The sequence below is a fragment of the Phaenicophaeus curvirostris genome, chromosome 16 (assembly GCF_032191515.1).
Source record: "Phaenicophaeus curvirostris isolate KB17595 chromosome 16, BPBGC_Pcur_1.0, whole genome shotgun sequence".
Lineage (NCBI taxonomy): Eukaryota > Metazoa > Chordata > Aves > Cuculiformes > Cuculidae > Phaenicophaeus > Phaenicophaeus curvirostris.
Genome location: NC_091407.1, coordinates 4,187,291 through 4,205,726, shown reverse-complemented (window position 1 = coordinate 4,205,726; position 18,436 = coordinate 4,187,291). Strand labels below are relative to the sequence as shown.

Below are 18,436 nucleotides of genomic sequence, written 5' to 3'. Positions count from 1 at the left end.
TTTAGACTAGAGCAGAGTGATGAGGGCAGCTTTAGTTTAAGAAGACAGGTCTAATCAAGCTTTAAGTGCACAGTAGGCTTAAGGGTAACAAGGCAGTCTAAACCTAAAGACATTGAAGAGTTAGGATTTGACACTATCACACCAAACAGTTTTTCAAAAATCAATTTTGAGTTCCTCAAACTTTGTTCATAAATATTACCTTCTACTAATTCACAGTTAAAATCAACCCATAAATCTTAACTGCCACACAGATCTCATAAGTGAATCCTGATGTTTCTTCCAAAACAGAGGGAAGTATGAAAAAAGGTAGCACAACTGAGATGATTAAAGAGTGAGAAAGACAGGAGCCATCCAAAAGACTATAGGAAAAGAATGCCACAGTGCCAAAGATGAAACCCATAAGAAAAGAACACCCACCCAACACACACATGGGCTTGTGTGGAGCCCAAGGAAGACAACTGAAAAGGTACCTTCAAACTCATAACCCAGCTTCAGCAAAACCATTTGAAAAAGTTGCACTAATAGTGATGCAAAAGATGCTGCAGCATGTTTGACCAATCGCAGAATCTTACTCATGTAGAAGTAGGTTCCTCCTATTGAAAAAACCGTGAATACAAATCATTCACATACATGAAGATGTACTTGTATTCTCTGGTGACCATTAGCTTGTGGAAGAGCAAGGAAGAAGCATGGAAAGCCTTTCTTCAGCCAAGAGTATGAAATTAACATGGTTTGAAAAGTCTGGAGGATTACATAGTACAGGTAAGATAGGAAAAACGCCTTCAAAATAGAATGCACAGCTTCAGCAAGAATACTTTTTCTTAGTGAGAATTAAGAACTCTAAGTAATTAATTCCTTGCTTAGAGAACTCGGGATTTCTCAGTGATATAAGCTGCTGATACTGATTTTGTGGGTCACAGCAACAAAGAGACAAACTACATTCTTATTCTGGATTTGAAAGGGTGAGGACTTCCAACATTCTTCTCCACACCGGAGGAAGTTAGTACAGTGGTCTGCCTCATGTGCTAGAGACACAGTTCTTCAGAGCCACAGGAACAAAGCTGCAGCCCACCATACTGCTGCTTTCCTAGAATCGGATGCATTTCAAAAGCCTGCCCTCACTGCGTGCCCTTCCCTCTCCAAGTTTAACCCAAACTACTGGATTGAAGTTCAAAGGAATGTACAAAGATGAGGTCCTTATAAAATTCTCCTGTGTGAATATGAAATCAGAAGTACAGAAACCAGTTTTTATACAGTGTCGCTTTTAGTTCATTATGCTAAGCCAAGAGAATTTCTACCTGTGCTACACATTTACCAAAAAGAAATACTTGCCTCAAAACATTTAAAGTCACATATTATAGTCCAAACAAACTGACTTCTTGCTATTGAAAACATACTTCATGCAATAACAACACCTACAGAATCCCAAAATCGGTTGTTTTCTAATTCACAGACACTTCAGAAACTTCTTCGTGGTAACTGAAGACTACCAACAACCAAGAAATTCAAGATGCTATACAAGAGGCAGGTATACCCAGTCAAGACACTGAGGACAACCCTGAGAATGGAGATTGCCTTGGAAAGGCAGAACCTTATTTGCAGCACATTAATTTGCTTTAGAGCTTTAGGAGTGTAGTCACTATGAAGTCTACTGGGAATTAATTTTTCCCTTTGGAGTTCAATTTTTCAAGTAGTTGAGGTTTAGCTTCTAAAAACACTCTAATAAGCTGCAAAGTTAAGTGAGAAGGAAAAAAAAAAAACCCGCAAAGCAGGAAGTAGGAAAGTATCTATCAGATTTCTTGGATAACAGAAGTACTGCGAAGTAACAATTCTGCTCCATCTTGAAGTCATCTAAGAAGAAAATAATGGACCATGTAGAAAAACTTTCTATCTGAAAACTCTAACCAAAAACCTACTAGGCAGAAGCACATAGACTCAACATCAGATAGGGAGACTGGTCGGATCAGCCTATTGTGTTCCAAATCAGTTTGAACCTATATCTTGCTAAGATACCACTTTCTTTTTGAAGTGGTTTCATTTCCTACAGCAGCATTGAAAAAATAAATTAAAAAAAAAAGTTGATTGTTATTTATCAGAAGCTGACAAGTACACAAAGTTTCAACTGATATAGAAAAAGGCATTTCATTTAAGTTGATCTCTAGAATTAGTTATTGCTAGATTTAGCAGGTTGGTAAACCGCTTAAATAACAGTACATAGAGAATGCATCAACTAAACCGTCTACAATGCTGCTATCCAGACATGACACAAGAGAAAGCAACTTACTAGAGCCATGTTTCTGGCTCCTATCCCTGGAGTAAATTCTGGAAGATGGCAAATGAGAAGTTGAGTATGCTGTAAGAACCTCCTTCCGTTCAGAAAGCATGCTGCAGTCACTGCAAGTGTAGCCGTTGATCATTGTGGTCTGTGTTTCTGTTGCTGTTATATCACCATTTCCCTGCATCAGTGTGGTATCACTACCTACAAAACCAAGAATAAAACATTCAGTGCACCAACATCAGTATTGCCGTTACTAGTTACCATTAAATTGAACACATGTGGAAGGAAAAAGAGAACTGTAGTTACCTTTAGGATCACCTTCATCATCAAGACCTTCAAAAGAAAAGAAAAAAAGAATTGGTCCCAAATACAAGGAAGTCTCATCATTAACTATGATATCTGACATGAACTCCCACTAATTTTAAGACTTCAAAGAAAAGCCACTTTATCATTAAACGTCTTCTGCAATCCATCACATGAACAGGTCCATATATTCAGACGTCAATGTAGTAGGTAACAGCGAAAAGTATTCTACCACAGAAGCAGATGAAGTAATATGAATGACAACCACACCTTGTTTGTAAACCAACAAGAAAATGCTTTTCCTTTGGCTTTTCAAAGACAAGCTAGATGTTCACTATTCTTTAAACACAGTACCCTACGCACATTTTTAAGAAAGTGATAATAAGATATAATTACAACCATACCACCAACGGTATCACATCACAAAATTGTATATGCTTGTCTGACATACTAACTTGACTGTGCAACACGTCTTGATGTTGACTATGCCAGTAAATCAGGTTTTATTACTATGCCAGTAAATTCAGTGGACTGAATTCCTAGTAGGCATTTTAGCAAGCAGACATCTACAGCAGAAGCCTAAGTACATGCAAACATTTTGGGGCAGGACAGAAAAATGGGGGGGGAAAAAGAGGGAAGATGTAAGCATGTCTATACACACCAAACCATAAGCACTTTTCACAGTTTGATACAGGCAATAGCAATCATTGCCTACCCCAGAAATGATCAACTTCAGTCTGCTCGCGAATCAAAGATTCATCCAAGACAGTGGATACCATTGATGCATCACCGGCACGGCTATTGAAACTGCTTTGGCTAAAAATGGAAGAGCTGGATAGATTTCTCCTTGGCGTGTGTCTTACACTGCCAGATTGTTTGCTCATACTTTTGCGCTGCTTCACCATCCTAGGAAACAAAGCAAAGACAAATAAGTCACAGCACTAAAGACAAATTCTATTAGGCTCTCATTTTATTAAATGGAGAAAAAGTCACGGTGTTTCAACACTGGTGTGACTTGACAAATCAAATCAAGTTTAAAAGAAAAAACTCAACTTCAAGCAGCTATACTTTTTCAAAGACTTCATTGCAGACCACATACTGGACATAATTTTTAAACAATGGCAGTATGCACTGAGAACACAGAAGAAAACAGTAGGCAACCTTAGTTTGTACTGTTTTGTTCAAAGAGGAAATCTCCAATCAATAAATCAACTTGTGACGATAAAATATGCTTACTTAGAAGACTGTTCTCTGAACGACATGTTTCCGGCAGAAGAGCTGTCATGAAGGGTATCATCTCGTACACCATCTGCTTTATTAAATCCCGCAGCAGCTAACCGTAAACTACGCCGTGACATTCTTGGTGAATCAAATACTGGATCTATTTTGTTTTCAGTCTCAAAATCCAAAGCATCTGAAGAATAACTTGAACTGCAGCAAAATAAGAAAAGCAAAGTTACCAGGTGTAGGAGAAAATTCCCCTAGTAACAAACATGCACTTTCAAGCTAGTCTAAGTTTCCATTAAAAGCAGGGCTATGGAGCAATTTCCAAAAGATCTGCTACGTAACACAAATAATTTAGAAGTAAGTAGATATTCAAGGTTCTCTTAAGCAATACATTATTACAAGTTTAACAACTGAAAGCAAATCATAGTTAGAAAAAAACAACCACCATGGAAACCACATTTGAAATTTAGCCAGAGCAAGCATTTGTTACACAGCCTCATTCTTTTGGGACCAATTTGAGGGAGGAAGCCATTCATGACACAGTTTCTTCACCACACCTAGCAGCAAACTTAAAAGAATTATGCACATCATGTTGCAAGTTAGGAGTTATTTTTAGTTAAAGCTTTTTTTCATTGTTATTTTTTTGTTTCTCAATTCCATGTTTAGAGAACCAAAGATCCATATATCACAGTACTCTCAATTTCCATCTCCCAACAAGCAGGAGCTTCCTCTCTTTAAAACACTTGTAGATTTCCATAGTTCAGCTACATTAGTTTAATTACCATTACCTTAAAAAAGTGGTTTTAAAAGATTTCTTAATTTAATGCAGTTCATGAGAAATATTTAATCCTGAATAAATAAAGAAAGTTTAGAGTCTTTCATCTATTTTTCTGTTTTATCCTACAGAGGTAAGTTTACACGTAGACAAGCTTTGGATCATTATCCCAGCAACTCTACTCCTCACTTTCATACTCGAGTCTCACAAAATCTCCACAAGCATTTACAATGAAAAACAAGCAGCAGCACAAGGCAAACACAAACACATTCAACAGAAAAGTCAATAAGGAATATGTTTACTAAAACAGAAGTTTAGCCTAAAGCTTAATACTCATACTTACAAACAAAAGAAACATTCAGTTATGTAACTGAGCAGAGCTTGCTCTTACAGGGTCATTGTGCAGCATAAGGACAGGTCCTAGAACCACTCAGCTCTAAGACATAAGGCATCTAAGCACTGAGTGCTCTAGGCCAGCTTTAAGGAGTCCGCTTTTGGGACACAGAGATATAGAACTGTAACAGCAGTTACTTCAATATTCCTAGATTTTTCATTTGTTTTAAAATAAGAGCCGAGCAAGGTATTGGTAACAAAAGCAGCTCTTCCCCCCCCCCCTCCCGAATCCCAAACAAAACATGCAAGCAAATTAGATCTGCATTAATAGATACTGCTGTACTTGAAATTGAAGCTTTCCCTTTAAAAAATACATATAAACAGCTACTATAAAATATATTTATGCAAAACCAATTACAGATCCCAGAACATTACAATGTAATAATACATATATGGTATTACTTTGACGTACAAGTAAATTAACAGCAGAAGGCCTAGGAGCTACAATTACAGTAGTGATTTAGTTCTGACAAGATGGGTCCTTTAGACACAAGTTTCTTGATTGCTCCACAATACAAAGTGAAGCACATAAGACGGCACTGTGTCAGAGCATATGAACTGCATGTCTTTTGGCTTAAAAAAACCTGCTCACCCAGACAATGCACTGTGGGAAAACATGGTAGTTGCTCCAGCAGAAAACAGGTATTCACCCCACAGGAACAGACTTTATCTTACTGGTCTGCCCTGCTAATGCTGCCACATGCAGCGCAACTCTGTACAAAGCAGAAGCCTAAGCACAGCTCAGGACAAACTCAGCATATATTACTATACACATTATGCTTATTAATTCTTGCTTACATTTAAGTGGAAGGGAGAAAGGAAGCAAGACAGGAACCTCTCTTACGTGCAAATGGATTTGCTCTACATATGATTAGTACAAAAGGATGCAATTTTTACAGTTTTCAAATATACAAATTTTAGATAGCTTGCATTCTGAGAGATTTGAAGTAAGAATACGGGTTGAATACGGGTTAAATACGGATTCTCCTGTTTGTCCTGAAAGGGTCAGAGCCACAATACTTTACTATTGAGTCCCTCCCTAAACAGTTGTTTCAGAACTCAGTTCTGCTATTTACACTTGCTAGTAAGCATTTGTGTTTCCTCACTGTCACCCAATGTTTTTTACAGATATTCAATTCACAAGAGCACAAAGTACACAGGACAAGCTGACAGCTGTAACTAGCCTCAATTTGTTTCTGTTTCTAAGCACTTGCTGTTTTGAGTATTTCAATAAGCATTCATGCCCATTTGAGTTGAATACATAGTTGGAGATGGACTTAGAAAAAAAAAAAAAACCAAAATCATGGGACCTTTTTGCCTTTAAACAAAGGAAAGCTTCTCTCTTCCTTATGCTCTTCACACTGAAAGTGAATTATCTGTCCTCTGTCGGCAGGACAGTATCTAGAAGTCTCCTAACTTGCCACCTCACCTTCCACACTTCAGAAAGCTGCCTTTTCTTTCCTACAGAAGAGGCTGCAGGAAACAAGAAAACCTGCCTTATCTTTCACAGGACAGAAATGAATCTGTACATTGATGTTACTGCTTTTCAATGCCTAGCTAGTCTAAAAGCATCTTAAAGGTGGGATGCGATTAGCCTACACTCCTAGACAACCCACAGAAGTGGTGCAGACTCTGGTTCCTGCCCCCATCAAAGAACTCCTATGGCTGCTGGCAGATCTGCTGACTGGATCTAATCCTGCATTTCCAGCTTAGCTATTGCCTTGATACCTCCTTCAACATGAGCTTCTGCAGAACAAGACTGTCCTAGATACACTGGTTTAATTTTTGACTTGCACAGGTGGAATGAGAATGTGGTCTGCCAATTTCAGCACATCTGTAGCTTCATCCGAAGGACCTTAAGTGTCATTTATTTTGTAAGTGTTCCTTCAAATGGGCAGTAATACACTTGATTATTTAAGCTAATAATAGATAAATGTAATACACCTAAAGAACATAGCTAAACAGATGTCTTTTAACATGGATGCAGGCATACACCAGTATATCAATGTTCATATGCTTTCTGACCAGGTCACTACTTACATTAACTGACCAAGTATGCTACTTTGAATTGTTTAGCTATGGTTTTGATCAGCCTCACAACACAAGTAAAAAATCCCCAAAGGACTTTCTTCTTTTTGTGGGAAGTTACATCCTGAATTAATGCTCTGACACAGAAAAAGAAAACAACAAAAAACTCAAACACCACTGCCTCTAAATTCTTTACAATTTAATCCACATTTGTGAAGAAAAAGTGTTAAAGGCACCCAAACTGACAAAACCAATACAACTCAAAATATCATGGTGACAAAAAGGAAAGATCAGCCTGAAGAAAGAACATAAGTTATATGTTGACAAGTGGGTGCGATTCACAAGTTTTACTTGTATTTTGAGGAAGACGAAGGTTATTTAGCTATATCAGTTTAATGTTTTTCTGATTTGGGCCGGAGGAGTAAAAGCACAAAGTAGAAGCACACTACAAACAGTTATGAACACACAGTAATCCCAGTGAGTATTGATATAAATTCTATTAATAGGTCATCACCAACTCTATTAATAGCTTTGTGGTATCTGACTTCACTGTACTACTTTGGCTCGTGTGTGGAGCGCTGCAGAGAAACTCAGATTTTGTGAAGATTAAATTGTCAAAGGCAGAACAAGCCAAATCAGAATATAAGCAAAAGGAAGCCAGGTTAGGGGGAGGGGAAGAAGAAAGGAACTTCATCATGAAAGCATTTTTGACTGGCAACTCTAACTCACTCTCTCCTCAGATTCTTCAAATATTGCTTGACCCAAGGCAGGAAGAGCAACATCAATAACACAGGGCATTCTGCACAGATTGAGCAGGCAGACACACAGCAAGAGTCTGCTCTTAAGACTGTAACTTACTCTTTTGACATCCTGAAAATAGTGTATCAAGTAGATTCACCCCATTATTTCAGTATTTGGGGCTTCACAGAACTTTTCAAGAGGACATTTTAAACAACATGCCTGCTAATCCTTCCCTTCTACACATGGAAGAATACAATGAATTAATTTCAACCTAATTTAACTTCACTTGTCATCTTTAAGTCAGTTATTTAAACTTCAGCTTATCCAGTTCTCAATACCCATACCTACTACAGTTTAACATGGCAAAACAGGGGGGTCAAAAAGTTTCAAGACATGCAATCCTCCCCTTCTACAAAGGCCTCTTCACAAGCTCAGTTTTGTGAAACAACCACTTCGCTTATGTATGATGTCAAATACTCAAATTGCCCTCTACATAAAACCCAAAGTTATAATGAAATATCCTCCAGACTTCAAATAGGATTTAGGGTTCTGCATCTTCCTGTCCAGGCAGGTTAATCTCTGCTCCTGTGGTATTTTTGTTTGCTTCAGTGAGAAACAAAACTCCTAGCTGACAAAACAGTGGGAAAGAAGAAAAACCGCGCTCAGAAGGATTTTAACCCCACATTAGTTTAAGGTAGTCATTGAACTTTACTTTGTTAATACTCTTGAAAATACACACAATAAGAAAAAAGAAAATTAAATCTTAATTTCTTAAGTTAATGCTAAGACCTACTTATTCCCTCTTGTCTGTGAGAAAGATTAGTTGCTGTGGAGAAGATTGTACAGTAGAACATACCAGTATCATTTCAGACAAATATAACAACAAAGGAAAAGAAATCAAATTAAATGACAATTTCACAACTTGTTTTAAGAAAGATATGCTCACAGAGGCAAAAATCAGTTTAAACAACCTGAACAATCAAAGACTACTTTAATCACTCACAAGAGGCAAAGTTATCCTCTGCAAAAGAGTTACAATATTTCAGCCAGTCTCTAAGGTACGTTTGCAACACAGGGCTACCTAAATATACCTAGTAACATAATAGTGAATCTGCTGGCTGATATAAGGCACATAAATCACCTCTCACTGTCCAGCATGCCTCTTCTTGAAATTAGTAAACCCACTCATATTTAACCAACATTTTACTGATGCCTTTCTGAAAATTCAGGAAGGATTGCAATTTAATTGATGTAACACATCCCATTTTGCAACGCTACTAACAGGCTATAGCTAAAAAACCCTACGAATCCCTAAAATGGACAACTCTACAGTTTTAGAGTACACAAAACCAAGAATATTAAGTTAGTATTCTCTTAATTCTACAGTTTTACCAAGTTCTGTTTTAATGACTAGTAGCCAAATATTCTTCAATCTAAAGACTATATTTTAATACACATAAAATACATAATAGTGATTTACAGGCACAGAACAGAATGTCCCAAAAAAGAATTTTTTTAAACTTAAAATCAGCTAAACCAATAGCTCAGCCTCACTGCTTTAAAATACATCTAATAACTCAACAACAGGAAAAGCTAGATAGGTTAAATTAGCAGCCAAAATCTGCTCTATCAATATTAAATAAACTCAAATGGGTATCGCAACGTTTACTTTGAATGCATAATACAAAAACTGGCAAACATACTACAGAGTTGTTATTTTTAGAAAGCTGAAGTGATGTAAGAAACAGTGTTTAATAAAAAGATACAAGAAAAAACAAGTTCATTAGAATATAGATTTTACATTCACCCAAAGAGCAGTTCTGCAAAGAAAAGTAACACGTGACTTCCAGCCAAGTTCCATACCAGCAGCAATGAGTGCGTATCCATCAGTGTTTGAAAGTGAAAACAGCACCAAGTCACAAAAGAAAGCACATACAGAAGCCACAAAACATATAAGAAAGCATATCTAAGAATTTTGATGATGTATTTATAGGAATAAAACAGCAATTGTAACTAGGTGGAGCTTAGTTATTCACAGCAACAAATAAACACTGAGTCATTATCTTAGTGGTTGTCATGCTAGTTCAACACGTATTCTGTCCTCCATTTAGGATGCAACAGTTATTTTCAAAACAGACTAGACAAAGCATGCTCCTTCAAAGAAGTCAGACACTTGTCACGAAAGCTAAACTGTCCAGAATTGACAACATCCAGAGAGCACAGTTTCTCTACAAGAAGAAAAGAGTTCTCACCTGAGTGCATATGTATAGCCAGTGTTCTCTGGCAGACACTGGGGAGGGGTGTACGTGTGTAGACGTGAAAAGTCCATGTTGACTCTTTCAAATCATACTGTAAAAGGTGAAAATAAAGTAATGCAATGACTTGAAATTACGTAAAGTCAACGTAAGAGCCCTTGCACTGTTCAGCCTGTGTTATGAAGTACTGAAATAAAAAAAAGCTACTGTTACCAGAAATATGAAGCTCTCAGTATTTCAGCAGTATTGCTGCTAGTGTTAGATATCCCCTATCATTACTGCACGAAGCTCAGTGTATTTCTGACCACAACTTTATGATATTCTATTTTCAGCAACTTCCGAGTTGCCCGGAACACTACTTTGATAAGAGGTTGGCTCATATCACAACTCCATTACAACACTTCCAAAGGAACTAAGTTCCTGCTATCATCCCCAAAAGCTAAGCATAAAGATTTATAAAAAATGATGTAGCCACACTTCGAGAGATCTCTTCCCAATGAGTTTTGCTTCGAGAGCAAGGCATAAGCTGTTCTGTGCACCAACAAGGCATAACACAGATCAAACCTGAGAAAGTTTTTACCCACATCGTTTTACCCTAAAACCTTTGAACACCATCCACTAAGCAGCACGCAAGTTTCCTTCACTTCACAGAAAACTGTAATATTTGGTATTGGTTAATTTATTCTTGTCATAGAAACAGTGAACGCAAACCCTAGCAGAAAAGCCAACTGCAAAATGACTCATATGGCTAGAATTAGGTACATTTTCCAGAGTGCCATCCACATCCAAAACCCAACCCACATTTGTAAAACTTTCCATGGAGTCTTTGAAGATATTATAACTTCAGGAAGAAAACAAAAATCGATGTTGTCGTATTAAGAAACTTGCAGAGATGCACAGCAGACTGCTTGTGGTATTGTGTGCGATTTGATCTTTAAGTTAAAAAAAAATTGCAGAAAACCTTGATCAGATTTATTAGCCATAAGAAAAATTTTGCTCTTCTAGAAAAGGATTCTTTGATAGTAGGTTATATGTGGTTAACAAACAGGGATTTGGCTATCTTGGATTTGCACGGTTAACAAAGCAAAATCCTGCCTATTTTCATATTATCTGCAGCTCCCATTTCAGCAGCAGAAGATATTCCACGCAACTGTGTTGCCATGCCTAAACTAAAGTAAAAATATCCCTAGCTACACTTTAATTTTTATAATCAAACCATCAGCAGCTACCTCATTTTGGAGATGCACTCTGCTACCCTGTAATAAGAGTTTTCATTTATACTGCTACATATTAAATAGACAAAAAGCATTGAGTCACAAGTATAGGTGATAGCAGTTCAAAGAGAAATCTCTGCACACAAAGCTAAAATGCTTAGTCTCTATACCTGTCACCCCCAAATCCCAATGTCAGTAAGGTAGGATATTTCCATTACTACTGAAGACAGTGTTTCCTTCTTGTTTTTAAAACTAAAAACTTAGAAGCCTAAACATTAGAGCTTTCTGAAAGCAAGCACCTCACATGGATTTATGGGGTTGATGAAAAATAAGGGCTCCTGCCATTTATAATATTAAAAATCTGACGTGTAAAGAAGGCATTCTCATAAGTTAACTTTTTCTAAACTTGCTTCGCTTGTCCCAGAGCCATAATGCTTTCACTGGCTTGTATATAAAATCTGTTGTTTGTTTGTAGGAAGCTTAAATCAGTAGTGCGGAAGGTATTAGCAAAGCAGTCTAATTCTCTGCTAAAATAAGCGGCAAATACTGCCAGAATATGGAACAACTGCTGCCATACTTTAAAAACAAATAACAGCTCATTTTAAAGCACAGCAAATGGGGACCAGAAAGTAATGATTCCCCAGTAACAGAAGTGGAAACACAGTGAATTTCAAGATGATGGATGTTGATAATATCAGACAGTACTTGTTCTAAACAATAGCGAAACAGATTTCTCAGACATATGGCTACCTAAATTCAAAACTATGATTAAGGTTGATCTGCACAAACTGGTCCATCCCAACAGAAATATTTTGAAACCAAAAGCTAGGGAAGCCTCTGTTTAGTTTCTACTGGAGCTGATCTTGACTGCTTAGCACATCTCACTTTATTAAAAACTAGGTTTAGCGATGTGCAATTCATGCTTTTGACACACAGCGGTATTTTCCCACGTAGAAAGCTAGGCTATGCAAGTGAGCTTTCTGCAGCTCCCTAACTCCTCCCTTTGTCTTTGCTACCCATATGGGCAGGGCAAAGGCAGACTTTGAAAAATAACATATTGGCTCTGTTTCTTCCCGACTCCCTTCCCCTTCCTAGCAGTTCTTTCTTTACACGATTTCTGAAGAAATCAAATGCTAACATTTACATCGTATTCCTTATTTTCTAAGGTTTGAAATATATCATTAAGTTAGTATTAAATAAAACATGTACCTGGCAATGGTGCTGCTAACTGAAAAGCTTCAGAGGTATTTATGCACGGGTCTATTAATAGCTTTTGGAAATCTAAACTCACAAAACTTGGCAGAGAACCAGAGAGGTTGACACAGTGTTCAGTTCCAGTTTAAACACTTCTGAGTGCCCAGCAGATTTCTGATTTAGGTACCGTAGAGCTGTCTGTATTCAGATTCAGGTAGGCCTTTAGGATCAGCTTTGTTGTAGGCATTACTGGGCCTAAACTTCAAGAAGCCTTTTTATCTTCTTCAGAAGCTCATGAACATCAATTTCTAAGTACTAAGGAATGCATAGTGAAAGGACTAAGCATGTAGTTACATAAAAAGCCCCATGTAATAAGAATACATTTCTATGACAACCTAAAGGCAATTAAAGAGAAGCACACTTTTAAGCTAGAACACAGGCAGACACTGGATTCACACCAAGTTAGAAGCTAGCTTTGGGCAGAGGAGACAGCTGGATTATTTGCATTTTTTGGGGAAGCAGACAATCACCTCAAGTGTCGCCTCTCCCTTGCAATTCAACTGAATCAGCATTACAATAAATCAGCAGAGTGGAAGGGCAGGAGAAGTCACCGATTCTGACTTGGCCAGAGCACAAGGAAGCACATGGACTCCTACAATCAGTGCAGCAGAATTTACCTTTGCACAAACCCCCTTGACTATCTCCAAGGATGTGGGCTAGGAAGCATGTGAGTGGCAAGAGACAGCACCACTACCTCATAAGGTTGTTTATCTGAAAATCACTTTGAGGATCAGCCAGCTTCAACTAAACCCTAGTACCGCTGCATCAAACTTCCTGGGTTTAATGAAGGTGATAAGATGCTTCAATAGAGACCTCTAAGCACAGAAGCATCACAAGGAGGAAGGCAGCACCAAATACAGAGCGTATGTACACTATGAGCACATGGCAAGGACAAGGATGAACCCCCACTTAAGTCTTTTGGGTGCATTAATAGACTTTGTCCAACACACTATCTAGGCACTTCCCTTCGTGACAAAGGAAAGGGTAAATTGCCATTTCACAAAGCCCTGGAAGAGCAGAAATATTCACCAGGAAGTCTGTTACAGAATTATAACATTTGCAAGAAAGTATGCCTTATTACATTACAAGGGGTAAAAACATTATACATTTAAAGTCTTAGATGTTGGTAGTATTATTTCAAGTAGAAACTATTCCATCCTTATTTTTTAATGAAAATAAACAAAGTCTAAGTCATTACAATTTTACACACTAATGCCACAAAAGCTAAACAGCCTTCTGGGCAAATTATTAGTAACAGTGAAACTGGAGCAGTTCCTGAGCGCAAGCTATTTTTACCTGTAATTTCAAATTTCATTTCACACTATTATTCAGAATAGCCCATAAATTATTCTTTTTTGGTAAAAGGTGGCAAATTCCTAGGTAAACACTCTCCAGAAAGAATGTTTCCACGCACCCAATTAACGACTAGTTCAAACAGGCAGAAGAGCAAAGAGCTCCAAGCTAAATCAATATTTATTAAAAGGCACGTTGCTAAAACAATAGTATTCCTTTAAAACAAAGACATAAAACAAGCAAACAAAAGAATCCCGAGTAATAAAATCCACATTTTAAAGGGGGTGTTACCAGCGAGCGTTACAGCAAAAGTCTCCGAACGCAGGGATGAAGCTCTAACGCTTTCACAATAAAAAACCTGAAGAGGCTCTTCGTAAAGCAGCAATATTGACGTTCACGGTAAGCACCGAAGCACGGAATCGTTCAGGTTGAAAGAGACCCGTGTGTTTTGAAAGGGCTGACGGGAGGCGGCGGCTCCTCCCGCTCGGGTTCGCCGTCTCCTCGCACGGCAGGGGGCCCCGAGCCCGCTCAGGGGCGCGGAGGCCCCGGGGGAGCGGGACGCGAGGCCCAAACAAAGCGCCGGGCGCCCCCGCTGGGCGGCGCGGGGCGGGCTCCCAACATGGCTCCCCGCGCGGCCTCGTCACGCCGAGGCTCGGCTCCAGCTCCCGGAGAGCCCTTAACCCCTTGCCTCCCGCCGCTGGCCAGCGCCCACTCGCCCCGCGAGCAGGCAACGATATCTGCGTCCCTGAAGCCCAACGAAACAACCTAAGTTAACCGCCTAGCAAAGTAAAATCCAACCCAACCCCTCGCTCCTTGTAACCGACTCCCACGCGTCCACAACACTCACAGCCACCGAGTCACGAGCCAGTCAGGTAGAACAGACTTAAGGACAGGTAGACGCCTCATTCCCTAATGTCAACGCTTTCACATAGAATCATAGAATAACCAAGTCAGAAGAGACCCACCAGATCATCGAGTCCAACCATTCCTATCAAACACTAACCCATGTCCCTCAGCACCTCGTCCACCCGTCCCTTCAACCCCTCCAGGGAAGGGGACTCAACCCCCTCCCTGGGCAGCCTCTGCCAGTGATCAATGACCCTTTCTGTGAAAAACTTTTTCCTAATGTCCAACCTAAACCTCCCCTGGTGGAGCTTGAGGCCATTCCCCGTTGTCCTGTCCCCTGTCACTTGGGAGAAGAGCCCAGCTCCCTCCTCTCCACAACCTCCTTTCAGGTAGTTGTAGAGAACAAGCCTGTCGATGGAGCCCCCCCCACAGACCCCTGACAATGAGGGCCTGCAGCTCACCCCCGAGATAAGTGTGAAAATCAGCAAATCCAGAGCAAGAAGGGAAACAGGATGTTAACTTGCAGCATCGGCTTGTAATAGTCTGTTGCAAAGCATTAAGACAGAAAAATTGTTAAGAATGAGCAAAAATATCATAAATGATCTGGTGGGTCTATTCCAACCAAGTGATTCTATGATTCTATGGAAAATATCACTTCCTTTTTGTGAAACATTAAGCTGAAGACCAGGCGGTGAGATGGGGGACTAAGTACTGCAGAACCACAGAATCTGGAATTTGCCACCTAAGATCTTCCTTTCCTACAGTATATTATAAACAATACCCTTTTTAGTAAACACAAAATAAGGCAAACCAAATATTTTTTCTTTCCAGCAAACAAGGCCTTGAGACTGTCAGAAAACAGGCACTGCATCTGAACAGTTTCATATTTCAGACACTTCTACCCCTGTGGTTACCAAAGAGCAAACGAACGTGACCACCACAGCAGGACACAGCTCTAGCGTGTCAAAACAAGCACAAGACTGAAACATGTTCTGCAGTTAAACTGAGCCATTGCTCACCCAGTGAGCGATGTTTAACTCTTTTACAGTAAACCCCTGTTTTAACACTGCTTTCCCCACAGAAGGAGCACACTGGCACCAGCTGCCCTGGGGTGACAACCAGGGGGTCAGCAAAGACAGTTGGTGGCACCACCAGAGACCACAAAATTGATTCCATTCTGCTACCTTTGCGTCAGAGCTCAGCAACTGTAGCGAACACAGGCACTGCAGCACACTTACCGCTTCTTTCCAAATCACAGGATCATGGAATGGTTTGGACTGGAAGGGACTTAAAATATCATCCAATTCCAAACTTTCTGCCATGGGCAGGGACACCTCCCATGGGATCAGGCTGCTCGAGGCCTCATCAACCTGGCCTTGAACACCTCCAGGGATGGGGCAGCCACAGCCTCCCTGGGCAACCTGGGCCAGGGCCTCCCCGTTCTCATGGTGAAGAAATTCCTCCTCCTTCCTTCCTCTAACTCTGCTCCTCCAGTTTATACCCATTCCCCCTCATTCTATCACCACAAGCCTTTGAACAGCCCCTCTCCAGCTTTCTGGTAGCCCCTTCAGGTACTGGAAGGTCGCTCTAAGGTCTCCTCAGAGCCTTCTCTTCTCCAGGCTGAACACCCCCAACTCTCAGCCTGTCCCCTATGGGAGCTGCTCCAACCCCCGGATCACCCTCGCAGCCTCCTCTGGACCTGTTTCAACAGCTCCAGCTCCTTCTTATTCCAGAACCGGACACAACACTCCAGCTGAGGAGGAGCAGAGGGGCAGAACCCCCTCCGTCTCCCCGCTGGCCGCGCTCCCTTTGGCTCAGCCCAGGCCACGGGCTCCCGCTGCCGGCTCACGTCCAGCCTCTCATCCCCCCGCACCCCAAGCCCTCGGCAGGGCCGCTCCCCACCGCACCATCCGCGAGCCAAGCCGCGGGTTACAGCGCCTTCTGTCAAGCAAACGGAAGGCCCGGAGGCGCCGGGGCTGCCTCCCTCCTCCCCGCCGGCCCCCGCGCTGCCTCCCGAGCCCGCCGCGCGGTTACCTGATGCCCGGGAAGCGGGGGAGAACGGCGGAGACCGCGGCAGCGGCGGCTGCGAGCGGCTGCGAGCAGCGGGATCGGCCTCGCCCCGCCCGCTTTGCCGAGGCCGCCGGGAGCCCCCGGGACCGCCCCCAGCGCTCCGCCCCGCCCGCCGCGAGCCCGGGCCCGCCGCCCCGCCTCACCCCTCCCCGAGACCGAACAGGCACTCAGACACCCCCCCCCCGCACCGCCATGTGCCCAGACCCGCACCCACGCCCCCGCCTCGCACCTCCCCTCGCCCAGACCCCCACCCAGACCCCCCATCTCACACCTCCCCCCACCCAGACCCCCCATCTCACACCTCCCCTCGCCCAGACCCCCACCCAGACCCCCCATCTCACACCTCCCCTCACCCAGACCCCCACCCAGACCCCCCATCTCACACCTCCCCTCACCCAGACCCCCACCCAGACCCCCCATCTCACACCTCCCCTCACCCAGACCCCCCATCTCACACCTCCCCTCACCCAGACCCACACCCAGACCCCCCATCTCACACCTCCCCTCGCCCAGACCCGCATCCAGACCCCCCATTTCACACCTCCCCTCACCCAGACCCCCACCCAGACCCCCATCTCACACCTCCCCTCACCCAGACCCCCCATCTCACACCTCCCCTCACCCAGACCCACACCCAGACCCCCCATCTCACACCTCCCCCCACCCAGACCCCCCATCTCACACCTCCCCTCACCCAGACCCCCACCCAGACCCCCCCATCTCACACCTCCCCTCGCCCAGACCCCCACCCAGACCCCCCATCTCACACCTCCCCTCACCCAGACCCGCATCCAGACCCCCCATTTCACACCTCCCCTCACCCAGACCCCCACCCAGACCCCCATCTCACACCTCCCCTCACCCAGACCCCCACCCAGACCCCCATCTCACACCTCCCCTCACCCAGACCCGCATCCAGACCCCCCATTTCACACCTCCCCTCACCCAGACCTGCACCCAGACTCCCACCCAGACCCCCCATCTCACACCTCCCCTCGCCCAGACCCCCACCCAAACCCTTGCCCCCTCACTTCATACTTGCCCTCACCCAAACCTGCACCCAGGCCCCCATCCCCACCTCACACCTCCCCTCACCAAAACCAGCACCCGAACCCACACCCCCCGCTCCACACCGCCATGTGCCCAGATCTGAATCCAGACCCTCACCCCTCCACTTCACACCTCCCCTCACACCTGCCCTCCCCAAACCCACATCCAAACTTTCACCCCCCTTCACACCATCCCTCCCTTCTCGCCGCCCCTCGCACCCCCAGTGGGGCTCTCCTGCTCCTCAGCGGGCACCCCCCCCCCCCGGCTCCCCCGCTTCGGGCTCCCCCCAAGCCCCGCAGCCAAGCTGCCTCCTGCCTCGGTTTCCTCCTCCGCAAAATGGAGCCGTGGGTGTCCTTGGAGTGAGAAATGCTGAAGAGATGAGGGGAGTTACCTCTGGTTTTCACTTGGGTCTCTGCTGGATTCTCACTTACTTTCCTAGTATTTCTGTGTCTCTTCTGTTTCCTTCCCGCTCAGTCCTTTTTCGGTTTTCTTTCCCTTTCACTTGCGCTTGCACAGTGGGATTGAAGACTTTTGTATCTCATGTATTGCTCAAGCCAGCTTCGCCACAGTGACTGCTGGACAACCACACAAAAAAGAACTGTCACCAGCCTGCTTTCAGCAAATAAAATGGGGTGAAGCAAGCCCTGTTGTTCAAATACTCGGGGAACACATGTGAATACGTTCAGTTTGAAATTGGTGTCTGAGCCAA

General features: G+C 42.8%; 1 protein-coding gene across 7 annotated transcripts in view; it reads right to left on the bottom strand.

Moving 5' to 3' along the window:
- SUN1 (Sad1 and UNC84 domain containing 1) overlaps positions 1 to 16,662 on the bottom strand; it is a 29,036-nt gene extending 12,374 nt beyond the window's left edge. For 3 of the 7 annotated variants that reach the window (XM_069870444.1, XM_069870445.1, XM_069870447.1), the window contains exons 1-6: positions 9,998 to 10,094; positions 3,818 to 4,012; positions 3,297 to 3,487; positions 2,585 to 2,611; positions 2,285 to 2,479; positions 471 to 593 (exon numbers count right to left, since the gene is read on the bottom strand). In XM_069870444.1, the coding sequence (XP_069726545.1) occupies positions 471 to 593; positions 2,285 to 2,479; positions 2,585 to 2,611; positions 3,297 to 3,487; positions 3,818 to 4,012; positions 9,998 to 10,074 (808 nt within the window). In that variant the 5' untranslated portion in view covers positions 10,075 to 10,094. Of the gene's footprint in view, positions 1 to 470; positions 594 to 2,284; positions 2,480 to 2,584; positions 2,612 to 3,296; positions 3,488 to 3,817; positions 4,013 to 9,997; positions 10,095 to 16,641 lie in introns of those variants that run through there. The other 4 variants (XM_069870446.1, XM_069870448.1, XM_069870449.1 and 1 more) reach the window with 2 other exon arrangements.
- Positions 16,663 to 18,436: the final 1,774 nt, after the last annotated feature.